Source organism: Pogona vitticeps, chromosome 13 (assembly GCF_051106095.1).
Source record: "Pogona vitticeps strain Pit_001003342236 chromosome 13, PviZW2.1, whole genome shotgun sequence".
NCBI classification, from domain to species: Eukaryota; Metazoa; Chordata; class Lepidosauria; order Squamata; family Agamidae; genus Pogona; species Pogona vitticeps.
The window spans coordinates 17919414-17940434 of NC_135795.1; the positions used below are offsets into that span (position 1 = coordinate 17919414).

Here is a 21021-nt window from a genome sequence, read left to right on the forward strand (position 1 = left end):
TTCTGGGAGTTGCAATCTGAGAACACCTGGATTGCCCAGCTTTGGGAACCTCTGACTTAAAGATGTCTTCTCCCTCAGGTGATTGCCTAATACATTGGATTATAAATACCCAGCCAGTTGTGTTTGTGGTAGTCAGAGTCCAAGGCGTGTGGATGGTACTTTTTAAGGAAATGTTGACTTGAGGCAGGCCTTCCAGAAAGAGATCAGATGTTGATTTTGGCACTTAAGTGACATGGAGTTGTCCAAGCATGCTGGTTATCAGTTCCTCCAGGCCATTTTCTTTCCTGTTAAAAATAAATCATCTGGTTTCCAGGGCAAGCTTAGCTGGCTTAATTCCATGATATGTCTCTGTCTGATGGATTAAATTGCTTTCTTGTATCAGATACGTCTTTCCTGTGTTGATAATTGTAGACTGTGCTCAGATCGCTTCTCAGCTTTCCTTTTGGCGAGTTTGATGTAGGGTTTCACCGTGTCCCTTGATCGGTGGAAACACTGCATTCCTATCTTGCTGGAGTAACTCCGGATCATGGCCCAGATTGTCCACCCTGATCTGTTGCCTTTTCTCTTGGGGCGCCCAGGAAGATGAAAAGAGCTGCCTTTAAGAGCCTTAGTCTTGCCATCCCAATACTGTCAACACTGAGGGGAGTAGCAGCTCTCTTGGGGCTTCAGGTTGAATTCTTTCCTTTTTTAAAAATTTATTCTGAGACATGGAAGGTATCTTCCTTTTGAGCCTCACATGCTGGACATTCTGATAAGTTACAGGCTTAATCGTGGTGAAGGACACCTTACTAGTATCGCCTATCACCTGTTCTTGCATTTATATTTTGAACTGGCCACATTGCTATTCCCCCTCTTTTATTTCACTTATCTTGGATTGCCATGAGCCCAAAACCGTCACCAGGGAGTCTCAGGTTCTGTAGCATCTTATGGGGTCTCCTCTTTTGTTCATTTTTCCCTGGTCTACATTTTTCATTAACTATGGTACAGTGTTGCCCCGTCAGATACATGTGTGTTTTTCTACCCTATTTCTACTTTGGACATCTTTTGGAAACAGTTTATTTATCTAAGCTAATTTAAACTTCTTTGGAATGTTTAGATATGCTGTCTTCTGCTCTAACACGTTAGCATATGTTGTTTGTTTTACTGACAGCCTGTGATTGAGTGGGCCTTTGTTTGCCATCCCAGTGTTTGTTGATGACACAATCAGCAATAGTTTTCTTTTTCAGTTCTGTATCTGTCAGTTTGTCATTTCAAATCCATTTTGGGTTTGCTTTTGATTTCTTTTTGTCTCCTTCAATTTTTTAATCAGAATGTCACGATGTTCTAAAGTTAAAAAAAATAATTCTTTCTCGGAGCTCTAAGTATGTTTTGTCAATGGCTGTCTCTTTGAGCTTAACTTGAAACATTGTCAAAGAATGATATCCAATTAATTGTCGAGACCTACTTTTTAAAATATCAACAAATTGGTAATAATAAGTTTTCTTACCTCCTCACCCCTTTCATAGAAAACCCCATGTCAATTTTAAGTTTGTATACTCTGGGTAAGTGAGATTTAGATTCTCTACCACTAGAGACCATTAGGAATGGACTGGACACTGTAGAGAGCAAGGTAACCCATTTAATTTTTCAGTCTTCAAAATGCTTTATTTGGTAGGGAGTGACTTCTCTAATTGTGATTGCAGTAACCAAGCAGTGAACAAATCAATAGTGTGTAATTAGCTATCACAAAATTTGGGTGTATACATTTACATCAGGCCCAATTTTAACATAATGGCTGGAAATAAACCATTGGATGTAGCTGAATAATGATCACCAATAATTTCTCAGAGAAGCAAGAGAAAAGTCCCATTAAAAAGCTAATTTGTGTTCATCACAAGAAGTTGTGTCTGGATTCTCCAAGATCAAACAGCGACTTCAAAGGAACTTTGCTGAAGGGGAAAGAGTTATATAGGAGCTTGATTATGCAAGTGAGAGACTTGGCTGCCAATGATGGTGCAATATTTTGTATTTTGATGATGATGTGGAACTGCCATTCCAGGTCAGCCCACAATTTCTATTTGTCTTCCGCTTAATTCAGGAGCTGTCTCTTTTCATTATGGACACGTCCGCTCCAGAAGTCCAAGATCAATTGCTAATTATGCCGTTGAAAATGGGGGAAATCAAAATACTTGAGCTTGATCGAGACAGCTGCAACTTTCTTTCATGCTAAGAATGTCATCATCTATGTAGCTGAAAAATGGAAATTTTTAAGGAGATGCTTGACCCCGGACATGGTGGCCTTCCCTATCTCCACATTGATTCAATTCCTCGGTTACATCAAGTGGAAATTGAAAAAGGAATGGAGTAAAAATTAAACAACCAAGTAATTCAGTGTAGACATTATGGCAAGATTGTTAAGTAACATAAGGAACAGCACGATAATGCTTACAGGCATCTGTTTGGAGGGAAATTACTTTTTCCCAAATGCTGCTGGAATTTTTGTCTTGAGCAAATCACAGTGACTGTAATGGCACTGAGAAATGGTGAAAGAAATGTGGGAGGTCCAGGCACAGAGGAGACGGGAAAAGAAAACAGGGCGTCTAAGGTTTAAGTTACTGAGGCTCCAGATTTTATATGTCTTCCATTTTGTTCTGCTTAAAAGCTGCCTAATCAGGTCCTGACGAGGCCACAAGAGCAGAACACAGTTGTTATGGCTAAATTAAACAAACCACCAGGTTTTGGGTGTTATGAAGATATCCCACAGGAGAAGAAAGAAGACGAGCCTTCGGCCTTTCCAATACCAGAGAACAAAGGATCCTGTTATTTTCAAAAAGAGAACCGTTATATTAGTCTGTCACAGCATGTTGACAAAATTAAAGGGAAGCAAACTAAATAAATACATAAATAATAATAATTAAAAAAAACCAGAACCCCACACAAAGGACTAAATGTTGTAGTACTTTAAAGATTAACGTAAATGTTTCAGTACAAGTGAAGGAGCAGGAGATACCTTTATTAGACCGCTAAAACAAACAAACCGCAAACGGTGAGCTTTTGATGATCATTCATCTTCTTCAGGCTGCGCACCAAGTTCTTGTGGGTAGTTCCGAAAAATTGTACTGTATTCTTTTATTAAAATCGCAAAGTCTCATGGCTTCTTAGATGGATAAGATGCAGTCGGCAGAAGGCTTGTAGGGAGAGGGTGTGGTTTTCATGCATCCAGAATCTACTCCTTCAGACACCGTGTTGTATCTTGGTCCTTGCTTAGAAAGCAGCTGATGTGGAAGGAAATGTGTATCTATAAAAATACTGGGTTTTTCCCCCCTGTGCCTGTTACCTAAATGTTTGCTCAGCTGTGTGTATAGAAGGTATTTTAGAGAGGTAGCTGGCCTTGGCTCACCTTTTTCCTTCTGTGTCCTAAGCTGCAGAGATAACATGGGAGTCTGGGCCAGGAGTCCTCAAGGTGTCTTCTTTCAATTGAAAGGGCGTGAATCTGTGCACGAGAGGGGTGATCCTGGCATGGGGAATAGTCTGGGCTTCCTCCCACGTGTCTTCTGTGATGCAGATGTCATATGAGAAGGAGCCTGTATGGGGTCTCTTTCTCTAGGACTGTAACATCGGAAGCCTTCATAGGCAGAGATGGGATCTCACTTAGAGTACAGATCCTAGGACATTACGATAAGCGTAAACCACAGTCATGGAGAGCTGGTTCAGATCATTGACCTGTTTCTCTTTTTAGGCTATCCCACCTCGTTCCACATTACATTGGGAAGTAGGCAGGATGTCCTATGTGGTTTGCGGCACAACATGGAGGGCTTCAATTTGAAAAATAGATAAACAAGCAAAACATAAGCATGCAAAACTAGGCTTGCTTTTCTTTTACTCCTAGCCATTGATGGCAGTTAGTCGGTCTGCTCGATCATATGAGGGAAACTGAATGTGGTGGGGAGGAGGGTGGTAGCATGCAACAACATTGCAGTATGTATAATATGGAAAATAGGGACAGAAAAAGTCACAAGATTATCTCTGGGAGAGTAGTTTCCTTCCAAGGAGATGCAGTGTTCCAACGGGCACTTAAAACACCAAACTGATCATTTCACTGTGTGGATCCTGTTTACGAGTGTCATGGCAGCGGTATGCAATCTAGTCAACTCTATAGCATTTTTCATAGGCACCTACGTCACTATAAAATTTGTATTGAGCCTAAGTTAAGATACATACATTTTTCAGAGAAATCTGTACAGAAGAAAAAAAGAAAGTAGCCAGCATCTCCTTCTTTACTATGGCTCTAAGTCTTTTCTCCTCTCTTTCTCTACCGTTTGCATGCATGTGGGAAAACATACATGCTCATAGCCATCCATGCATCCCTTGTAAGGGACTAGTTTCCCAGGGTCTTGTTAAAAGAAAAAAAAATCACAAGTGTATTACTGGATCTTATTTTCCTGAGCTGTATGTAATGAGCAAAGGGAGGTGTATTGATTTAGCCGTGTTGCTGTGCCATTTATAAATATGCATGAGGATTTGGGGCTGTTTAACTGTGCTTTTTAATTCTCCTTGCATTGCTGACTCTTTCTGTTGAAGGCTCTTTGCATGCAGAGCAAGCTGCTGGGTGACAGCCCTCTTCTCACAGTTTGGGACCTTTCCAGCAAGTGTTAATCCCAAATCTGCAGAAAACTTCAGTGCTCAGAAAGTAAAAGGAAGAAGAAACTCCTTCCAGGAAGGAAATTGGGATTCTGAAGGACATGGGTGTGAATGTGTTGTGATGTATAGGCTAGGGAATGGCCTAGCTGCTTGTCTTTTCGTAGTGAAGAAGTGTAGTGAGTCTCAACCTGGTCAGAAGATCATTGGGGGCTCCTGTAGGCTGCTCTTGTCTGCAGAATTATTAAAAGCGGGTGTAAAAGAGACTGAGAAGGCTCTGCTCTTAGCAGTCGGCTCTGCCTGATGTTGCCAAGTTCCAGTGCATTATTTTGTTATTGTTTAGTTGTTAAGTTGTGTCCGACTCTTCATGGCCCCATGGACCAGAGCACGCCAGGCCCTCCTGTCTTCCACTGCCTCCCAGAGTTTGGTCAAACCAGTGCATTACAGCTTTGCCTAATCTCCATTTTTAGAATTTCACGTTTCGAATCATGTTGAGGAGGGAGTACGGAGACAGGTGGAGGCTTTGCCTCCTGCCAGTAATTCTAGCACCGATGCCTTCTCCTGCCTCTGCCACCTCCTGCTCCTGACAAGGAGGAGCAGGAGGTGATAATCCTCTGGCAGCTCATCATTTAACACCTGTCCAGATGCCGATAGCCCTTTGATGACAAGGGGATTATCTCTGAGGGATGGGAGTTGACAAAGGAGGGCCGGTCCTCTCCAAATCTCACATGATGCTGAAGTGCGCCCTTTGCTCAGGCGGTCGGCCAGCCCTGGAGCCAGTCAGTCATCCTCTTGCACTTTTCAGCAAGGATGTTGAAAGCAGATTTTTTTAATGCTTTATACTTGATCATGTCAAGTGTCACTCCCTGTAGAAATATATCTGGCTGTAATGCAGTGCTCTCCAATCTGTGTCCTCCAGGAGAGCAGGACACCCACCTCCCAACACTCCTAGCAAGCAAAATCAATGGCCAGGAGTTATGGGAAATGGAGTCCAACCCACCCAGAGGTCAAAGTTGTCAAAGGCTTTTGTGACAATATTAGAATCATAGGAGGTTGCCTTCCTTTGAGTCAGACCTTTGGGTCTGTCTTAGCCCAGTGTTATCAGCTCTGACTGCCCATCATCTCTCCAGGTTTTAGATAGGAAGCATCCTTATTCCATCCTGAAGACAACAGGGATTCAATCCATCTTCTTCTGCATGCAAATCGATGCTCTGTGCCAGGCTATCCACCTTCCTCAAAGATTTGTGAGGCTGACACTGTTGTTGATGCCACTGGTGACTGAACATATGTGTTCAATTCTCAGTGACTTCATTGCCAACTAGAACCAGGACTCTTTGGGGCATTATTGCTACCTTGGGGTTTGAAGCCCTACCTGGTGCTAAAATATGAGAACAGAAAACAGCTCTTGGCAGCATGCAAAAATCAATATGCGAGAACATTTCTTGGTCTTCATAATGGTGTGAATGGTGCCACTCTTTGAAAGTAGTTGTAATATCAGCCAGAGTACTTTCTCAATAGCATGACTTCAGAACAGAAGTAACTTAGACTCTTTCGCACTCCATAGACTGGAGGGATCAAACGATCAGAATGAGAGGGACTGGGCTTCTTAGGACTTGGTTTTATTTTGACCTCATCTTCTCTTTTGACATTTGTATCAAAATTCCTTTATAATCATATGATAAGACTGTGTGTGGTCCATCTGAAGGACTTCGTTACAGATGTAGTTTTAGTTTTAATTGCATTTACTGTGAAGATAACATTTAGGTCAGTGGGTCAGCTTTTTGGGCTATCTCTTGTGCAATAGCTTGGAAAGCTCATGGGAGCGGGCCTCTTCCGGGCAAGACTAGCTGAGTGATTCTGAGCATTGTCCAAAAAAGTTACTTTTTCAAGCTCTTTTTCAGTGTGGTTTCGCAGTACTGGACTGTGATGGCATGTTTACATATAGTCGTATAATTTTTTCATGTAACTTCTGTTCTTGTCAACATTACCATTAACACATGTTATTATCTATTTCTAAAGTATTGCGTGTTTTTTTTTTAAAAAAATCTGTGATGGCAAGTAGTATTAGGTAGTTTAAAAGCTCATTACGCTGAAGCCTTTTCTTTCCAAGAAAGATCTGATTTTGAAAGAGGAGGGTTATGTGTGCCCCATTAATTCTCCCCATCTTGTTTGAGTAATACGGGTTCCAGGCTTGCTTGGAGGATTTCTGCTACTTTTCTCTCCTGAGATCTCTTCTTGAAAATCCCCTCTGAATTAATTCTAGAAAAAAGCTTTATGCCAGAAATTCAGAATTAAGTCTGACATGAAAAGAGGAATTAGGTGGGCACCACTGGGAACTTGTTTTGAGTGGTTGAGTCTCTGGTGTGGCGTTAACATGGGAGGGGAGGGGAACATTTGAAGACAGGGTGGAGAACTAGGGACCCGGGGGGCCCCTCCAACTGCTCCCCCAAACTCACGAATTCCAGTCATTAGGATCCAGTGGGAAGCTTCTCTTCCCCCATGTTTAATGGCATCCATTGGGGAGCGGACAGAACTGGTAAGGGTATTTGCTTCATCTTTCTAAACAATTTTGCAGACCTTTAAATTTTGGGGGGGGGGGGAAGAAGAGAAGGAAGGGAAAAGGGATGGGTGGGAAAGTCTTCCATGCAAGGGAAAAAAAGAATTTCAAAACAGAAGAAGAATATGAATACATTTTTGGTATTACTGGGAAAAAAATAAACAAGAATAAGACTAAATTGAAATAACCAGTACTCACTAGTGATTGTGTAGCAGATGCGATTGGTGTTGATAGTTTGGATGTCAATTTTGCAGCTGATTCGGTTGCATAACATTGGATCTCCCTAAACAGAAAGGCCATGGACCAGTCTAGACACTTTCTGGGGAAGGGAACAGCAAAGGACAGATCCATTTGGACGTTTTATTTGCCTATAACTCGCCTAGTAGTAATGTGTTGGAGGAACTCTTTCTAACTCTTCTGTACCGCACCAATATGCACAGTTCATCTAGCTGAAGCTATCAGACCGTCCCTCAAAACTGGCTGAGGAAGGAAAACTGAAGCAATAAGTGTAAATGCTTTCCAGTATTTTGAACAAATAATTACCTCAAATAACTTATGGACCCTTCCCTGGAGAGGAAAATGTCATGGCAGACATTAGAGAGCTGTAGTAATCAATAGTTCTGCCCTGCTGGGATAAAACCAATTCAGTCTTGTTGTGGCTTAAGGATAAAATACACATTCAGACAAATCGTAAGTATAAACTTTGATTTCTAGAGAATTCATAAGTTGCCTCTGCAACAGCTTCTCTGTGCTAAGTCTAACAGATTTGAAGTAATGTTCCAAAAGAATAGATATTTTTCAGTTCCAGTCAGAGCCAAGCTGTGGCTAAAATAGATAATAGAACCACTGTAGGTTCAAGTTGTCATAAATGGTCACACACACACACACAGCCCCTCAAATTGTGGAAGTAAATTTGAGAGAACTCAATCATGTTTCAGATTTGCTCTCATGAGCCAGGCCTGTTCCTAAGCAAAAGTTGTGACCTGGACGTTTAGGATAGAAAAACTGAAATCAATCAATCAATCAATTTAAAAAATCTACTTATACCCCTGGCATCATTAGATCCATTCTGTAAAGGGAGCTGGCCAGGTTACAGAAGCCCGATAGATAACACCAAGGGGCTTGAATAGCATCACATGGTTTTTTGAGATGCCCACTTAAGATGTACTGGCTTTTTATAACTCTTTTATATCTTTGTTTTATCATGACTAATGCATGATAGTGTGGGTTTGTTTTTCAACAGGAAGGAAAAAGTACTTTAAAAGCACACCTCAAAGCTGTTCTAAGTATGGGTAACTGTGCTGTATTGTCTGCACCACAAAGACTCAGTAGGGCAATACATGCCAACACTAGAAGAAGGTCCACTTGCTTTGAAGTTGGATTAGGTGGCATCCCATATGAACCCTAGTAATACTGTGTTTCCCCGAAAATAAGACAGGGTCTTGTATTAATTTTTGCTGCAAAAAAACTCATTAGGGCTTATTTTCAGGGGATGTTTTATTTTACAGTCATATCTTCTTCTGGTTGCTGCACAAGGGTGGGAGGTGGGATTTCACATAACTAGGACTTATTTTTGGTGCAGGGCTTATATTAAAAGCATCCTGAAAAAATCATGCTAGGGCTTATTTTCAGGCAAGTCTTATTTTCTGGGAAACGGGGTAGCCCGCTTGTAGCATTCAGATAAAGAATTCATCTAAGAAACTGGAGAGTTTTGTCAATTCAGGTGTTGAGAATGTCCTCCGCCCCCAAGCCTTTTCCCAGAGATAAAATCATATGAGGTTTAAGATCTATGAAATCTCCTCATTTTTCCTCTGGCTGTGATTTGGTAGATCTCTTTGCCCAGTGAGATGAAATTAAAGTTCTTCATGATGGACCCTCCTTTTATGAACCCAGGTTATTCCATGCATTCTGTTATAGCCTAGGCTCAAAGCTGTGCTCTAGCACAGTTGCCAGCTCATTAGTATTTCAGTAATATTCAAACTTATTTGTCACTGGGCTTATGGCCCGGTGGAATGGGGACAACTGTTGCCTTCTTTTTGACCAGCCAGCTCCAGTGCTGTTTTTAAAAGCTGGTGCAAAACAGCTCTGGCTTATCCCACATGCATTGCTGGCTCTCATCTCTTCTCTCACTACTTGCTGCCTGGACCGCAGCCTTCATTTTACCTCTTTATTGGGTTGCACGTTGTTAGTGAGTTTTGCGATGTCTACATAGAGCAGGTTTGGAAGATAAAAGCAAAGGAGGGGGAAGAAGAAAACCCTTTGATGAGAATCTTGCTCCGGCATTTCTAGTTTCAAGGACGTGCACTTCTTCTGTCAGAGCGGCGAGGAGCAGGTGGCGCGTTTGCTGATGGCTCTGCCGGCTTGCTTAGGCTTGCCTCTGCAAGCCATTTCTGTGTGAACACAGTTTGTTCGGAGGGTTTCTAGTGCTCCCCAGGGTGTGGTTATCTGCCATAACAGAGGGAGTTGGGCATTGGGTCAGCCTGTTTGCCTTTTGTACTCTTGAGTCCGGTGGGAACGATTTGGATGCCAGTTAGTTTAGGGTTTTCCTGTAATCACTTAAACAGGCTGTGCAAAGAATCAGAACGAAACAGCAACAATTCTGTTTGCGTTGTATTTGGGGGTGGGTGGGTGGGTGGGTGGTAGAGTACTATGCATTTATCATGGCTATGCCTTGGCCAAGGGAATGCATTCTTCCTTAACCTTTGAGGACTCAACCCTGGCTTTGCTAAAGCAGTTGCGAAGTGAGAGCAAATCCTGCCGCGCCGGTTCTTACAGGGACCCTGCTTTGCCAAGAGAAGCTTCACTCACACAGCAAGCTGTCTGGATTCCACATAGTATAAACATTTTGGATGCTGTACAAGGAAATCAGCGTTCCCAAAGGAGAGACGACGGATGGTTAGATGAAAACCAGTTGGGTTGTGGTGGTTCCTATCCATTCCCACCACCACCACCACCCTTTTCTGTTTTGTGTGTCTTTAGACATTCCTGGAGAGGTCACTGTTTTGCACCAGTTTTTAAAAACAGCACTGGAGCTGTCTGTAAGGACACACGGTCGACATCAAGCCAAAGTCAGACACAATGTAAACCCATTGATTTCTGTGGGAGAAGTTTAAGCCTACGCCTGTCATTTGCAAAGCTGTCTTCTTCTGATTGATTGGGCTTTTTCAGCCCTTTGAATCCCAGGAGCTCTGAGTAGATTGCAGTGCATGTAAACACAACAGGTGCAACACAACATGGAGATAACAAAATTGAGTTTTACTTGTCCTCCCCCTCGCCTTGCTGCAAAGAGCGTGCAGTTTGCGTTTCAGCAACACCAAAAGGGAGCGAAAGGAAGAGGTGAGGAAGAATGTGCAGCATCATCTGCCTGAGCTTGTTTTCAGGTGGAGTGAAGGGCAAAGCCAAGAACTGGACAGAAAAGGTGATGGTTGAAGTAGAGTGAGCCCCACAAATTTCCAATTAGAAGGGTCATCAGGGGAAAGTGGCAGTGACCCCTCTCCAGTGCCCTGTTCTTTATGGAGTGTTGCTACCTAGGTCACCCCTCATCAGATCAGGAATGTTGTGTCGGCTCTTTTTTAAGTTTCCAGGGAGAAATTAATCCACAATACTGGACAGTGTCAGACACACCTGATGCCAGTAAATCAAGCAAGTCATCACTTCAGGCAGACTTGAGGCTCTTTCTTTCCTGCACTTGCTATATCTGAATTATCCGGCCAGTGGTATTGCTTCTTAGAAGCAGCAGCCCTGCTCTTCTTTCAGCTTCTGCCTTTCGCCCCAAACTCACAGGCTAAATTGCAAAAGTGCCCGGTAAGAGGCCAGAAAGAACAAGATATATCTTATATCCCTGGTGCGATTTTTTTTCCTTGCGGGAGAGAAGGGCCTCTCTGGCCTGCAGTGCCCAATGGATTGACCTATGTCCTGCTCTTTCCACCTCGATAGGCATGTCAAACCCTTATCTTTTGTCATCTTTCTAGCAAGGTGGTTTTGTTTATTTAAAAGATTATACCCCACCTTTCCCCTAAAAAGGAGGATTATAGTATTAAAAAAGTATCAAAAGCTAAGAACAATAAATTATTACAGTATTTAAAAAGGAGTAAATAAACACAGTATCAAAACTAGTTGATAAAAACAGTTCTAAAAACACAATAAGACCCAACAGAAAAACAAAATTCCCGTTTTAAGAACCCCCTCTTAGGCAGCCAATCACTAAGACAAAGGGTCTTTGGCCTGCTTGTGGAAGGACAGCCAAGATGAGGCCAGCTTGGCCTCCCATGGGAAGGAGTTCCAGCGCCTGGGAGCAGCCACCAAGAAGGCCCTCTCCTGGGTCTCCACCGAGTGCACCTACCAAGAGGTGAGACCGAGAAAAAGGCCTCTCCTGAGGACCTTAAAACGTAGGTAGGTACGTTCATAAAGGGATATGTGGTGCCAAGCTGTTTAGGACTTTTTAAGTCAATCCAGCACTCTGAATTGTGCCTGGCAATGGACCAGCTCCCTGTAGACCTGGTGTCATGAAGGTTAATGTGATGATGTTTAATCTTCTACTAGGATCTCTCTCTCTCTCTCAACTTGAACCAACCTGTACTAACCTGGGAGCTGTCCTCTATCGAAGAGATGGCTTGGGCTTCTTTGCAACAGGCTGGTGACTCTGGTGTGGCAGGGTGGTGAACCTGCTCTATTCAGCACTCTGGACAGCTCTTTTAAGCAGAGAACTAAAACCCAGCCTGGCTTCCTTGTCCCTCCAAGATGGGAGTCTGCAGCTTCCACATGAACTAGCATGAAAGCAAAACCCAGGCTTGAGTGAGCTGGTCAGGAGATATCCAGAAGTAGCAGCATGGTAAATACCTAGATTGGTTCTGTTCAGGTTGTTACTTTCTGTGGATTGTAGGCTCTTAGCATCTGTGGCCTCTTTTCTGTTGGCATTGATGCCTTTATCGGCCGTGAAAGTGCCGCCTTGCTACTCTGTAGTCAGTTATGTACAATGAAGTACCTAGGTTTTCTCCTGAGTTCAGACTCCTCGGGCTGTAAGCTTTCAGAAACAGACTCGGCACTGAGAAATTTTATTACATATTAGCAGGTCTCTCCCAGAGATGGATTCCTTTACACGTCTGAGATATTGGCTTGGGATCACAATATGTTTTGCAGAGTGAGCCTGCCTTTAATGTTAAACAAACAATTTTCTAAGCAATGTTTGGAGTGTGGGCAACCTGGCAATAATAGGATGAGTTCCACTGTAACCTAACCTGATAAGAGTGCCTTCTTGTAAGGTCTGCATTTTGAAAAGAAATGGCCATAATGGGGCTAAGAGTTAAGAGAGCCCACAGCACTGCTTTGGGAGTTTATTCTGAAGAGAAAATGGGAATGAACAAGTGGGTTTCTAGCCAGGACCCAGGGGAAATGGTGTAAACAATCTTGGGGTGCTTATGTCTTATCTGTTTCAGCACTGTGTAGGTTCTTGAAGTTGGGCTTTGATGCAAAATTGTTGGGTTCAGGTTCACATAATGGACTAAATTCATTTGTGATCCCGACTTGATCAGGTCCAGGGAAGAAACAGGAGCCTATGAAGTCCACGAATGTCAGCCTTGACTTGCATAGTTCCCTAGAAACAAACACAAATGGCAGCTCCCACCGATTGCAACCTTCAATAAGCAGTGAAGCAGGGCGGATGTTACACCCGTTTCCTTCTTGATTCTGATCCGCAGTATTATATCTTTATTATGGAGGGAAATGCCTGTCTTGTTTCTTGCTCCCACTGATTGCTGTTGTGGTCGGTGTTTGTACGCATCCGGTGTGTCTTGCACAGATATAGCCAGGTCACTTTCAGCTGATCCCTGATAATGCTTCTTTTGGGTAAATGCTCTCCCCCGGAGAATTCTTCACAGTTCGAGGCTGAGCAACTGTTTAGGTCTTGCATTTGATGTTGGTGATTTTTCACACTTGACAAGGATCCTGCTGCCTCCGACTGTGTTTTCCCCCTAGCATGCTTCTTCGCTTAAGCAGAGTGTCTGAGCAGCTGGATATGTGTCACTAGAGGGCACTAAAACAGCTGAAAGATATCTCATGGTTAAGTTTCGGTGGGGTCCCTGCAAAGCCTACTCCTGGAAAAATGGAACGAAAATGGGTCTTTATGTGGCAGTTTTGCTCTTAAAATGGAGCCACTGTGAAATCGTAAGCCATCCATGCAAATTTTTGCAAAAGGATTTTCTGCTGGCTAGGGAAGCATCAGACATTAGGTTTAGCTACTGTTTTGACTGTGTGTTTTTGTTCTGCAGAGGAACAGACAACCGAAATTTTTAAAAAGGTGCATTTTCCCCTTCTTCAGTGTATTCAACAGACTGAAGGTACAAACATCTGACTCGTTAGTGATATAAGCCACACTATCCACCCCCACCCTGTGGCTTTAGACTGCTCAAGGATTTTGCAAGGTTTTTTCTCTTCCAGGCTTAACGCAGCTAACAATAAATTGAGCAAGCAAAGCCTGTCTGATGTAAACAGACACACGGAAACTTTTCACTCCTCTCTGCACTTTGAATTCCCTATTAGAACCCCCCTTTTCCCCCTCCTGTGATTCTGTTGACAGCTTAGTCTAGCTTCTCTTTGAGTGCTACTAGGAAGTGAAAATCCATTTTCTGCTGCCATTTTATAGGACCACTTTGTGCTTTTTTGGATATCACAGATGGTCCAGGACAGCAGTGGCAAATGGATTATGTGTGTCCCTGTCACACTTCCCAGTGCTGGGAGGTGCATGTCCACAAGAGATTGTCCTGTTGAATCTCACTGAGAGCTTGGATGGCGTCAAGACTGTTTAGAGAGAGCCTTGAATGATCTGCCATGTGATGGGTCTGGACTTTTAGGATAGCATTTAGGCTGACTGTTTAAGAAGGTGAATGGAGTCAGGATACTGTAGTCCCTGAAGCCTCAGGCCGCTTGATCAGACTGATCAGCTGCCTTTGTTGAAATCTACCACCTGCCCTTTCCAGCTGATGCCACTGCACTCCCCATCCGTGCTACTGTTAGCAGCTCTCCGGCAAGCGGAGAGAATTGTACTTACAGGACAGCTGTGCATGCCTAATGGCATGCTCATAAGGGGCCGACTGAATGCAACCCTGCTGTGTAAGTGCAAACTGGAAGCCCTGTCACACGCTTTGGAGTCTTGCTTTCTAGACACGTGGGAACACTATGTGCATTCCCTTCCCCCTTTTGTTGTGGTTGCAGAATTTTCTGCCAAGTTCTCTGGCCTTCTCTCTCTCTCCCCCTTTCCATTTTGCAGGTATAAGTTTAACTTCAGTGTTGTCTCACACCAAAGGGAAATTAATCAGCTATTCTAGGATCTGGCTCATCACTTAAATTGCTATAAATATACTTCACCTCTTGGGAAAAGTGCAACATGAAATGTCTCTTAGCCGCTTGCTCAGGAAAAGCTGACACAATTCAGTAACGATGGCCACAATTTGAGCCCAGTGATGTCAGATTTCTACAGAATTAAATTAGATTTGTGCTGTTTGTTGCTGTCATTTCTAAAGCTCTGCCTTTTAAAGTTGTGCACTATAGAAAAATGCCAAATATCCAGTTTAAAAAAAAATTCTGTCCTTCAAGGCCATTTTGTGCACACGGCCATTTTGTGCATATGATAAGTACAGTTATTTCATGTTAAATTGAGTAAAGCAAAGTGTGCTGCTTATATACCACCCCACAGTGCTTATGCTCTCCCTGGGTGATTTACAATTTAATTTGGCAGGCTACACATTGCCGCTCCCCGCAGCGACCTGGGCACTCAATTTACTGACCTTGGAAGGATGGAAGGCTGGATCAACTTCACGCCAGGATGAAACAGCTCGCGAGCAGAGTCTTCACTGCAGTACTGCATTTTAACCACTGCGCCACAAGGCTCACACAACAGAAACCACAGAAAGCCTTGTGGTCTCTTAAATGAACCTAAGCAGGTTAATTTCTTTTAAAAATAAATGTATTAGATTTGCTCAAATCTGCTGATAGCCTTCACAGATGAAGCAAGATCTCTTGGTTTTCATGTCACCAAAATACAAAAATATTTCTTGGTATCTCAAGTTTCTCACATTGTATACTATTGTTTCATATGTTAGATCTGTGTCCCTTTATTTATTGGTTTTGCATAGGGACTGCCTTGCCATTATCCTTCTGCTTCTTGTGTTCCGCTTCTTTAATGGCACAAAAACAGTTCATGGAGGCCCGCTCCATGTGTTAAGTTTCTCTCCGTGTGTTAAGGATCCCTTTGGCTGAGTGGTTGTCTGGATCTTCCCATTAAAATACCGGTTTGCCGTTCTCTTTGATGGCCTCCCTCCTGCCCGTGTGCTGTGCTTGTGCAAACCACTCCCGTGGACCTTAACGGACAGGATTTCTGTGTGTCTTGCAGGGCTACCATGATCCGAGCAAAACCAAAGTCCTCCACTTTAGCCTGAACCCGGCACGCCTGGCCAGGCAGCAGCATCTGGAGGAGCAGATGAATCTGCGAGAGGAATGTGAACGCCTGAGAGAGTTGGTCAGGATCCTGGAAGGACAAGGTTCCCTCCCAGAAAAACTGGGAGGGGCTTTAAATCTCCAGCCATCCCAAGAAATAGCAGGTATGTTTCTCTCTCTCTCTCTCTCTCACCCTCACCCCCATGTGTTATACCACGTTGTTGTTTTTGAATCAGTACTTGAGAGCAGCATGTCATATTGTTGGGTTCATTTACTTTTTTAAAATCCTGCCTTTCTCCCAATAAAGGGACTCCAGGTGGCTTGCAAAATATTTAAAAGATAAGTACAGCTTAAAAAAAAAGAAGAAGAAAGAAAAAGATTACATCATTTGATGAAAGGTGCTGCCAGAGAGGATGGAAGCAGTGTCTCTGAGGGCTGAATGGCTTGTGAAAGGTCTGGAAATAAAAGTCCCTTGCATGCGGCTATGTGGAATGGCTCCAGCAGGACCTCCTCTCACCTCTTAAAATTTGCAAACTTGCTTGTTATGTTTTGTGATGGACCTAAGCTTATTCTTCCTTTGCAAGAGAAATTTCTCAGATGCAAAAGACCACCTTAATCTTGCCCCTTGGACACGAGCATGGTTTCAGTTGTGACAACGGGTTTCTGTCTCATGTATCTTAGGCTGACCTTGTCTTGACAAGCTGGGGGGACAGAGGTTATGAGAAGCTAAAAAGGTGCAGGAAACCTAGGCCTGATTTGGTGTTTACAGCAGCACCTCTTCAGTTTTTTCCCCCTTTTCTTTCCTATTTTGAAAAACTGTCCAGTCATCCTTGACACATTCGAGGCCTTTTTTTTTTTTCCCCATCCAGGAGTAAAATAAAGCAACTACAGTATGGTTAATCCATGGCGGGGGAAGTAGGTGGTTCTCTCTAGATAGACAAGCACAGTGATTTCTGAATGAACCCAGCTAGTGTCACGTGTGGCTGGAATACACCCCGTTGCTTCCTCAGGCAGAGAAATATAGCTGGGTGAAGTAACTGTGTGAGGATAACCTCTGCTTCTTAATTAGGTAAACCAGCGCAGCAGCGGAAAGGAAAACATTCCATTTGAAAGCTGGGCTCTTCCTTCTGAGAGGCTCTCGTTATCCTTTCCTTCATCGGGAGATATTGGCACGGGGAGGGGCAGGAAGCAAATAAGAGATCCGCGTATTCATTTTGGAAATGGCTGGTTCTCCTGCGGCTCCCCCAGGAGCCTTTCCTCAGTCTTGGGATGCCACCTCCCCCCCCCCAGAGCCGCTGGGCAAGGTCAATCTCTCTAGACAGGGGGTGACGCCCTCCCTAGCCGGCAGCACAGCAGTGGTCAGTGACACTGTAATTTGTTGCTGAACGCTCCTCTTTAAATCATCCTAAGGGCTCCTGTGTCTCTGTCTAGCGTGTCTTAATGCATTCATGACCCATGGGGCTTGTTTGCGCTGTGAATTTATGACAGGCCAGTGCTGAGTAAGATTTGATTGAGTCTACACGTGACCCGCAGCAGAGACACCACAAATGTCAGGGTTTTACCGTAAGTCACGGCTGGAAAGCTGTGTGTGTGCCACAGTTTCGTTAGCACTGGAAAAACTGATTCTCAAGGTTCAGGTAGCTGAGCAAGAGATCTTCCCAGCAGAACTTTGAACAAAGCCTTCCAGGTGTCCTTGGACTACAAGTGCCATCATCCTTAATCAGCTTCACCGTTGGTGAGGACTACTGGGACAGTTGATGAGGCAGACTTTGCCCGCTCCTCAGGGTGATATTCTGAATGGATGCTACAGCTGTTCTATATTTTACATGGTTTGATATTTATTTTGGCCATCACTGGCCAGAAGGCTTGGCCAATGCCACTCATTCAGCTGGTCCTGTTTCCCACCTTTTTTTGAGGAGTCATATTTTTGGATTGTGGGAAATGACAGGCTTCCTAAAGATAGGTTTTCCTGTATAGATGCAGTGTGAGGTTTTTATAGCATTAGGACTGTGCAAGCTGGCTAGGATGGGAACCTACATCCGTGCATTGAAAACAGACATTGCTACGAAGAGGTCAACTGAGCTGTTGGGGATGGGCCATCAAAATGCCACTTAAGACTCGTATCTCATTTAGAGACGGTTGAAAGAGAAAGCAGCCGGGGATGATAGTGTTGCCAGTCCTAGATTCCCCTAATATGCTAATATTCAGAACGCCCCTCATGCCCGAGGATCCGGTGGGCGCCTCCTGGGAGTCATACAGAGAACAGCGTGGCTTTCCCTGTGACACCGCACCCTCTTCTTAATCCATCCCTTCTGAAGTCTGAGCCTTCTGACTCATCATTCACACTTGTTCTCTCCTCTTCCCGCCTCCTCTTGGCCAGAGACATTTTTTTCCTCCAAACTTCTCAAACTTGGCAGGCCCTGATTGACTTTTTGGCGGTTTCACTCCCAGGGCCAGCCAGTTGTGGCTTTTTGGCACTTTGGGGGATCGGATTGCACTAAAGCCTCCCCTTGTCAAAGGTTTAGAGGGGAGAGGAATGACTGTGTGGATAACTCATTTCAAAAGATTTTTCCTTGAGCTTCCGCCCCCACTTCTTTCCCCCATTTTCCTTTTTTAAAAAAATCTATTTTTAGTTCCATCTGTGAGGCCTCTTGACCTTGTGTCTTGCCTGTGGACTTGTCAGAAGTCCCTGAGTAGAAGTTGAGAGAGGCACGTATTTGTTCTAGACCCAGTGGGGCTTGTCTTACGTCGTCTTCAGATTTTAGGGATCCTGCTAGATAGTTTGGCTAAGACAAAGACGGTAGTTTCCTTTCTCCTTCTCCTAGAGAGTGAGAATACTTCAGGCTCTCTTGAGGGACCCACGTGCAATTCAACCCCTACTTTCTTCCTCTTCAGTCTTCCTGTTCAGGGAAACCTTGTGTACATTGACCCCACACAATCCACAGCCGTAAAGCCTCTCAGAAGGCGGATAAAGTGCCAGGAAGCATGTAAAGTTGCTATATGTTTCGCCATCCAAGGATGCTTGTCGCTCCTTGTCCATGTTCCCAGTTGCAAATCATCCATCTTGCTTTCTTTTATGGTTGCTTTCAACTATCAGGGTCAAGTGAACTATACCTACAAAGATTCATATGCAAGCTCTAAAAATATGAGTAAAAACAATAAAAGAAACTCTGAAACAAACAAACCAGCATGCTTTCCTTATCCCCTTAGCCTTTTTCCAACAACGCAGAACTTGGAAAAGGTGTTTGTTTGTTTGTTTTGTATGGGTGGGATGCTCGGACCATTCTTAAAAGAGCACTTCATCAGAATGTTTCAGTTTTGAAAAGGAACTTGTCCAAAGGTCCTTGCACTGCTGTTGTGCTTTGCTGTTGACTTTATTTTTTGTTATGGTCGGTGGTTGTAAAAAAATCTATATTGCTTTTAACCTGTCTTTTATTGTGCTCTTAATTTCTTATGGCTTTAACCTCTGCTTTGTGAACTTAGCTGTTATTAATTAGTAGATACATATATACATAAATGCATGCAAACATGTCATTAATCTGGAGACTGAGTTGCGAACAGTATGAATGCCAAAAGCTGGACTTTTGACAGCTCTGGTCAACTAAGCCGATAATAAAAGGTTCTTGAGCAGATGCTATTGTTTTGTTTTAATGAATTTGTGAATTGCTTTGGAAAACTGTTACGGGAGAAAGAACTATGTTTTGCTTTTCTTAAAAATCAGTAATAAGCAACTCCTCGCAAGTATGCAAATCAAAATCCCTGTATGTAGGCTTCCTTTACTTCTGATTCGTACTATCATCTCAACTTTTGAAGGCTAGAATTGTGGGTTTCTTTTTCCCACCCCAGGAAACTTGTGATCTAGAACCATTTTAAATACAAGGTTCAGTGGATTGCAATTAGAGCAACAAAAAAAATTATAATGAGGGAAAACATTAAGAATGGTGCTGCTGATGGGTTTTGAATATAATAGGTTGGCCACCATTAAACTCGCTCTATGGACAGGAATGCACCGTGTTTCTGCTGATGGTAGTTTTGAGTTGTGGGTAAGGTAATAAGGAAATTTTTACGGTAGGCGCAAAAGCTCATTAAATCTGACTCCATTAAAAACCAAGGTTATGACGGACTCTAAATCTCTGTGAGCAAAGCCGGTGGTAGCTGTTTCCCTGATTTGGCGTCTCGCCATGGAGTTCATTGGTGCTTTCCTCACATTTGCTTTGTAATGGCCTGTGCTTAAAATGGATGACACGGCTATTGAGAAGGAGCCATTTGAATGGCATGCCCTACATGTACCGTTCCTCCCCCGCCATCCGTTTCCCTTGCGTGGGGTGAAAACGGAAGAGGAAACAGGAGGGGACTTATTTATAGGCCAGATCTGCAACAGCTGTGTTGTGAATAACAACCTAGATAGTGTTGCAGAGTTTCGGACCCCGTAAATACACCTGGCTCATGCAACTACTAGATCACTAGTTGTATTGCTGTCTGAGACTCCTCCTAGTTCTCTTGTCCTTCAAAGAAAACTTCAGACAACTAGTATGAAAACATTGGGGGAAGCGTCCTTTCCCTGCCTAGACTGTATTTCCTCAAAGCTGGACTTACCTCGAGTCCTCCTTCACTCACAGTCCTTTGCTTATTTCCTTCCCAGCTCCTGTCATCTTTTGCTCTCCCTTAACTTCCTGTACTTTGTCTTCCGTGTCTTGCATACTTTTAGACTCACCCCCCCACCCCATGCTAACTTAATCAACTTCAATAGTTTTATTTCTGGTTCCTTTGGCACAACCCCCCCCCCCGCCGTAGAATTCTTTGGTTGCTGGTGAATAGGTCTGTTGCACCGCAGATCAGTCTTGACAATTAATTTCTGTCAGGAAAACGACAAGAAGAGAATGCAAGGCAAACCCTTTGGAAGTATATCTTACTCAGTCTTTCTGCCACATCAATATAATGTCTCTGCGTGGGAGTGTAAGTGAAGGTGTTGCTGTGGCGGTTAACAATGTTTAACTCAACTCTTTGGTTTCTTCATTCAACCGTAATTTGACATTTTCTCCTCAGCCTCCTCCATCTTCGGGTTCTTTAAGTATCTGGTTCTTTATGGGCTGTCTTCAACTTTTCTTCCTCGGTGATTACCGAGCCGGTGTGCCTGAACAAGGCTTTTGCAAACTTCCTTTTGCCCGGTAGTCAAAACAGGCTTTAGCAAGCCACAGAAATGCGAAGGCCGGACCCACTTGCCTCATGAAGGGAGATGGGAGTCCACACTTTTCATTGACTTTACAGACCACCTTTGCAGTTGCAATCAAAAATATGTCTGTTAAAGAGGTAAAAGCTTCAGGCGCACAGTATCCCTTGGCGGTTGCCACGGCTGCTTTGACCTGTGCTCATCTTAGTATGCTTCTGAGCTTGGTAGACTTTGCAGCACTCATACA

The 21021-nt window shown here is 43.5% G+C and overlaps 1 protein-coding gene across 4 annotated transcripts in view; it reads left to right on the forward strand.

Moving 5' to 3' along the window:
* Positions 1–21021, forward strand: part of MAD1L1 (mitotic arrest deficient 1 like 1) — a 451517-nt gene that overhangs the window by 252568 nt on the left and 177928 nt on the right. For all 4 annotated transcript variants that reach the window (XM_078381280.1, XM_020804299.3, XM_020804300.3 and 1 more), the window contains one exon: positions 15561–15768. In XM_078381280.1, coding sequence (XP_078237406.1) covers positions 15561–15768 — 208 coding nt within the window. The remainder of the gene's footprint in view (positions 1–15560; positions 15769–21021) is intronic.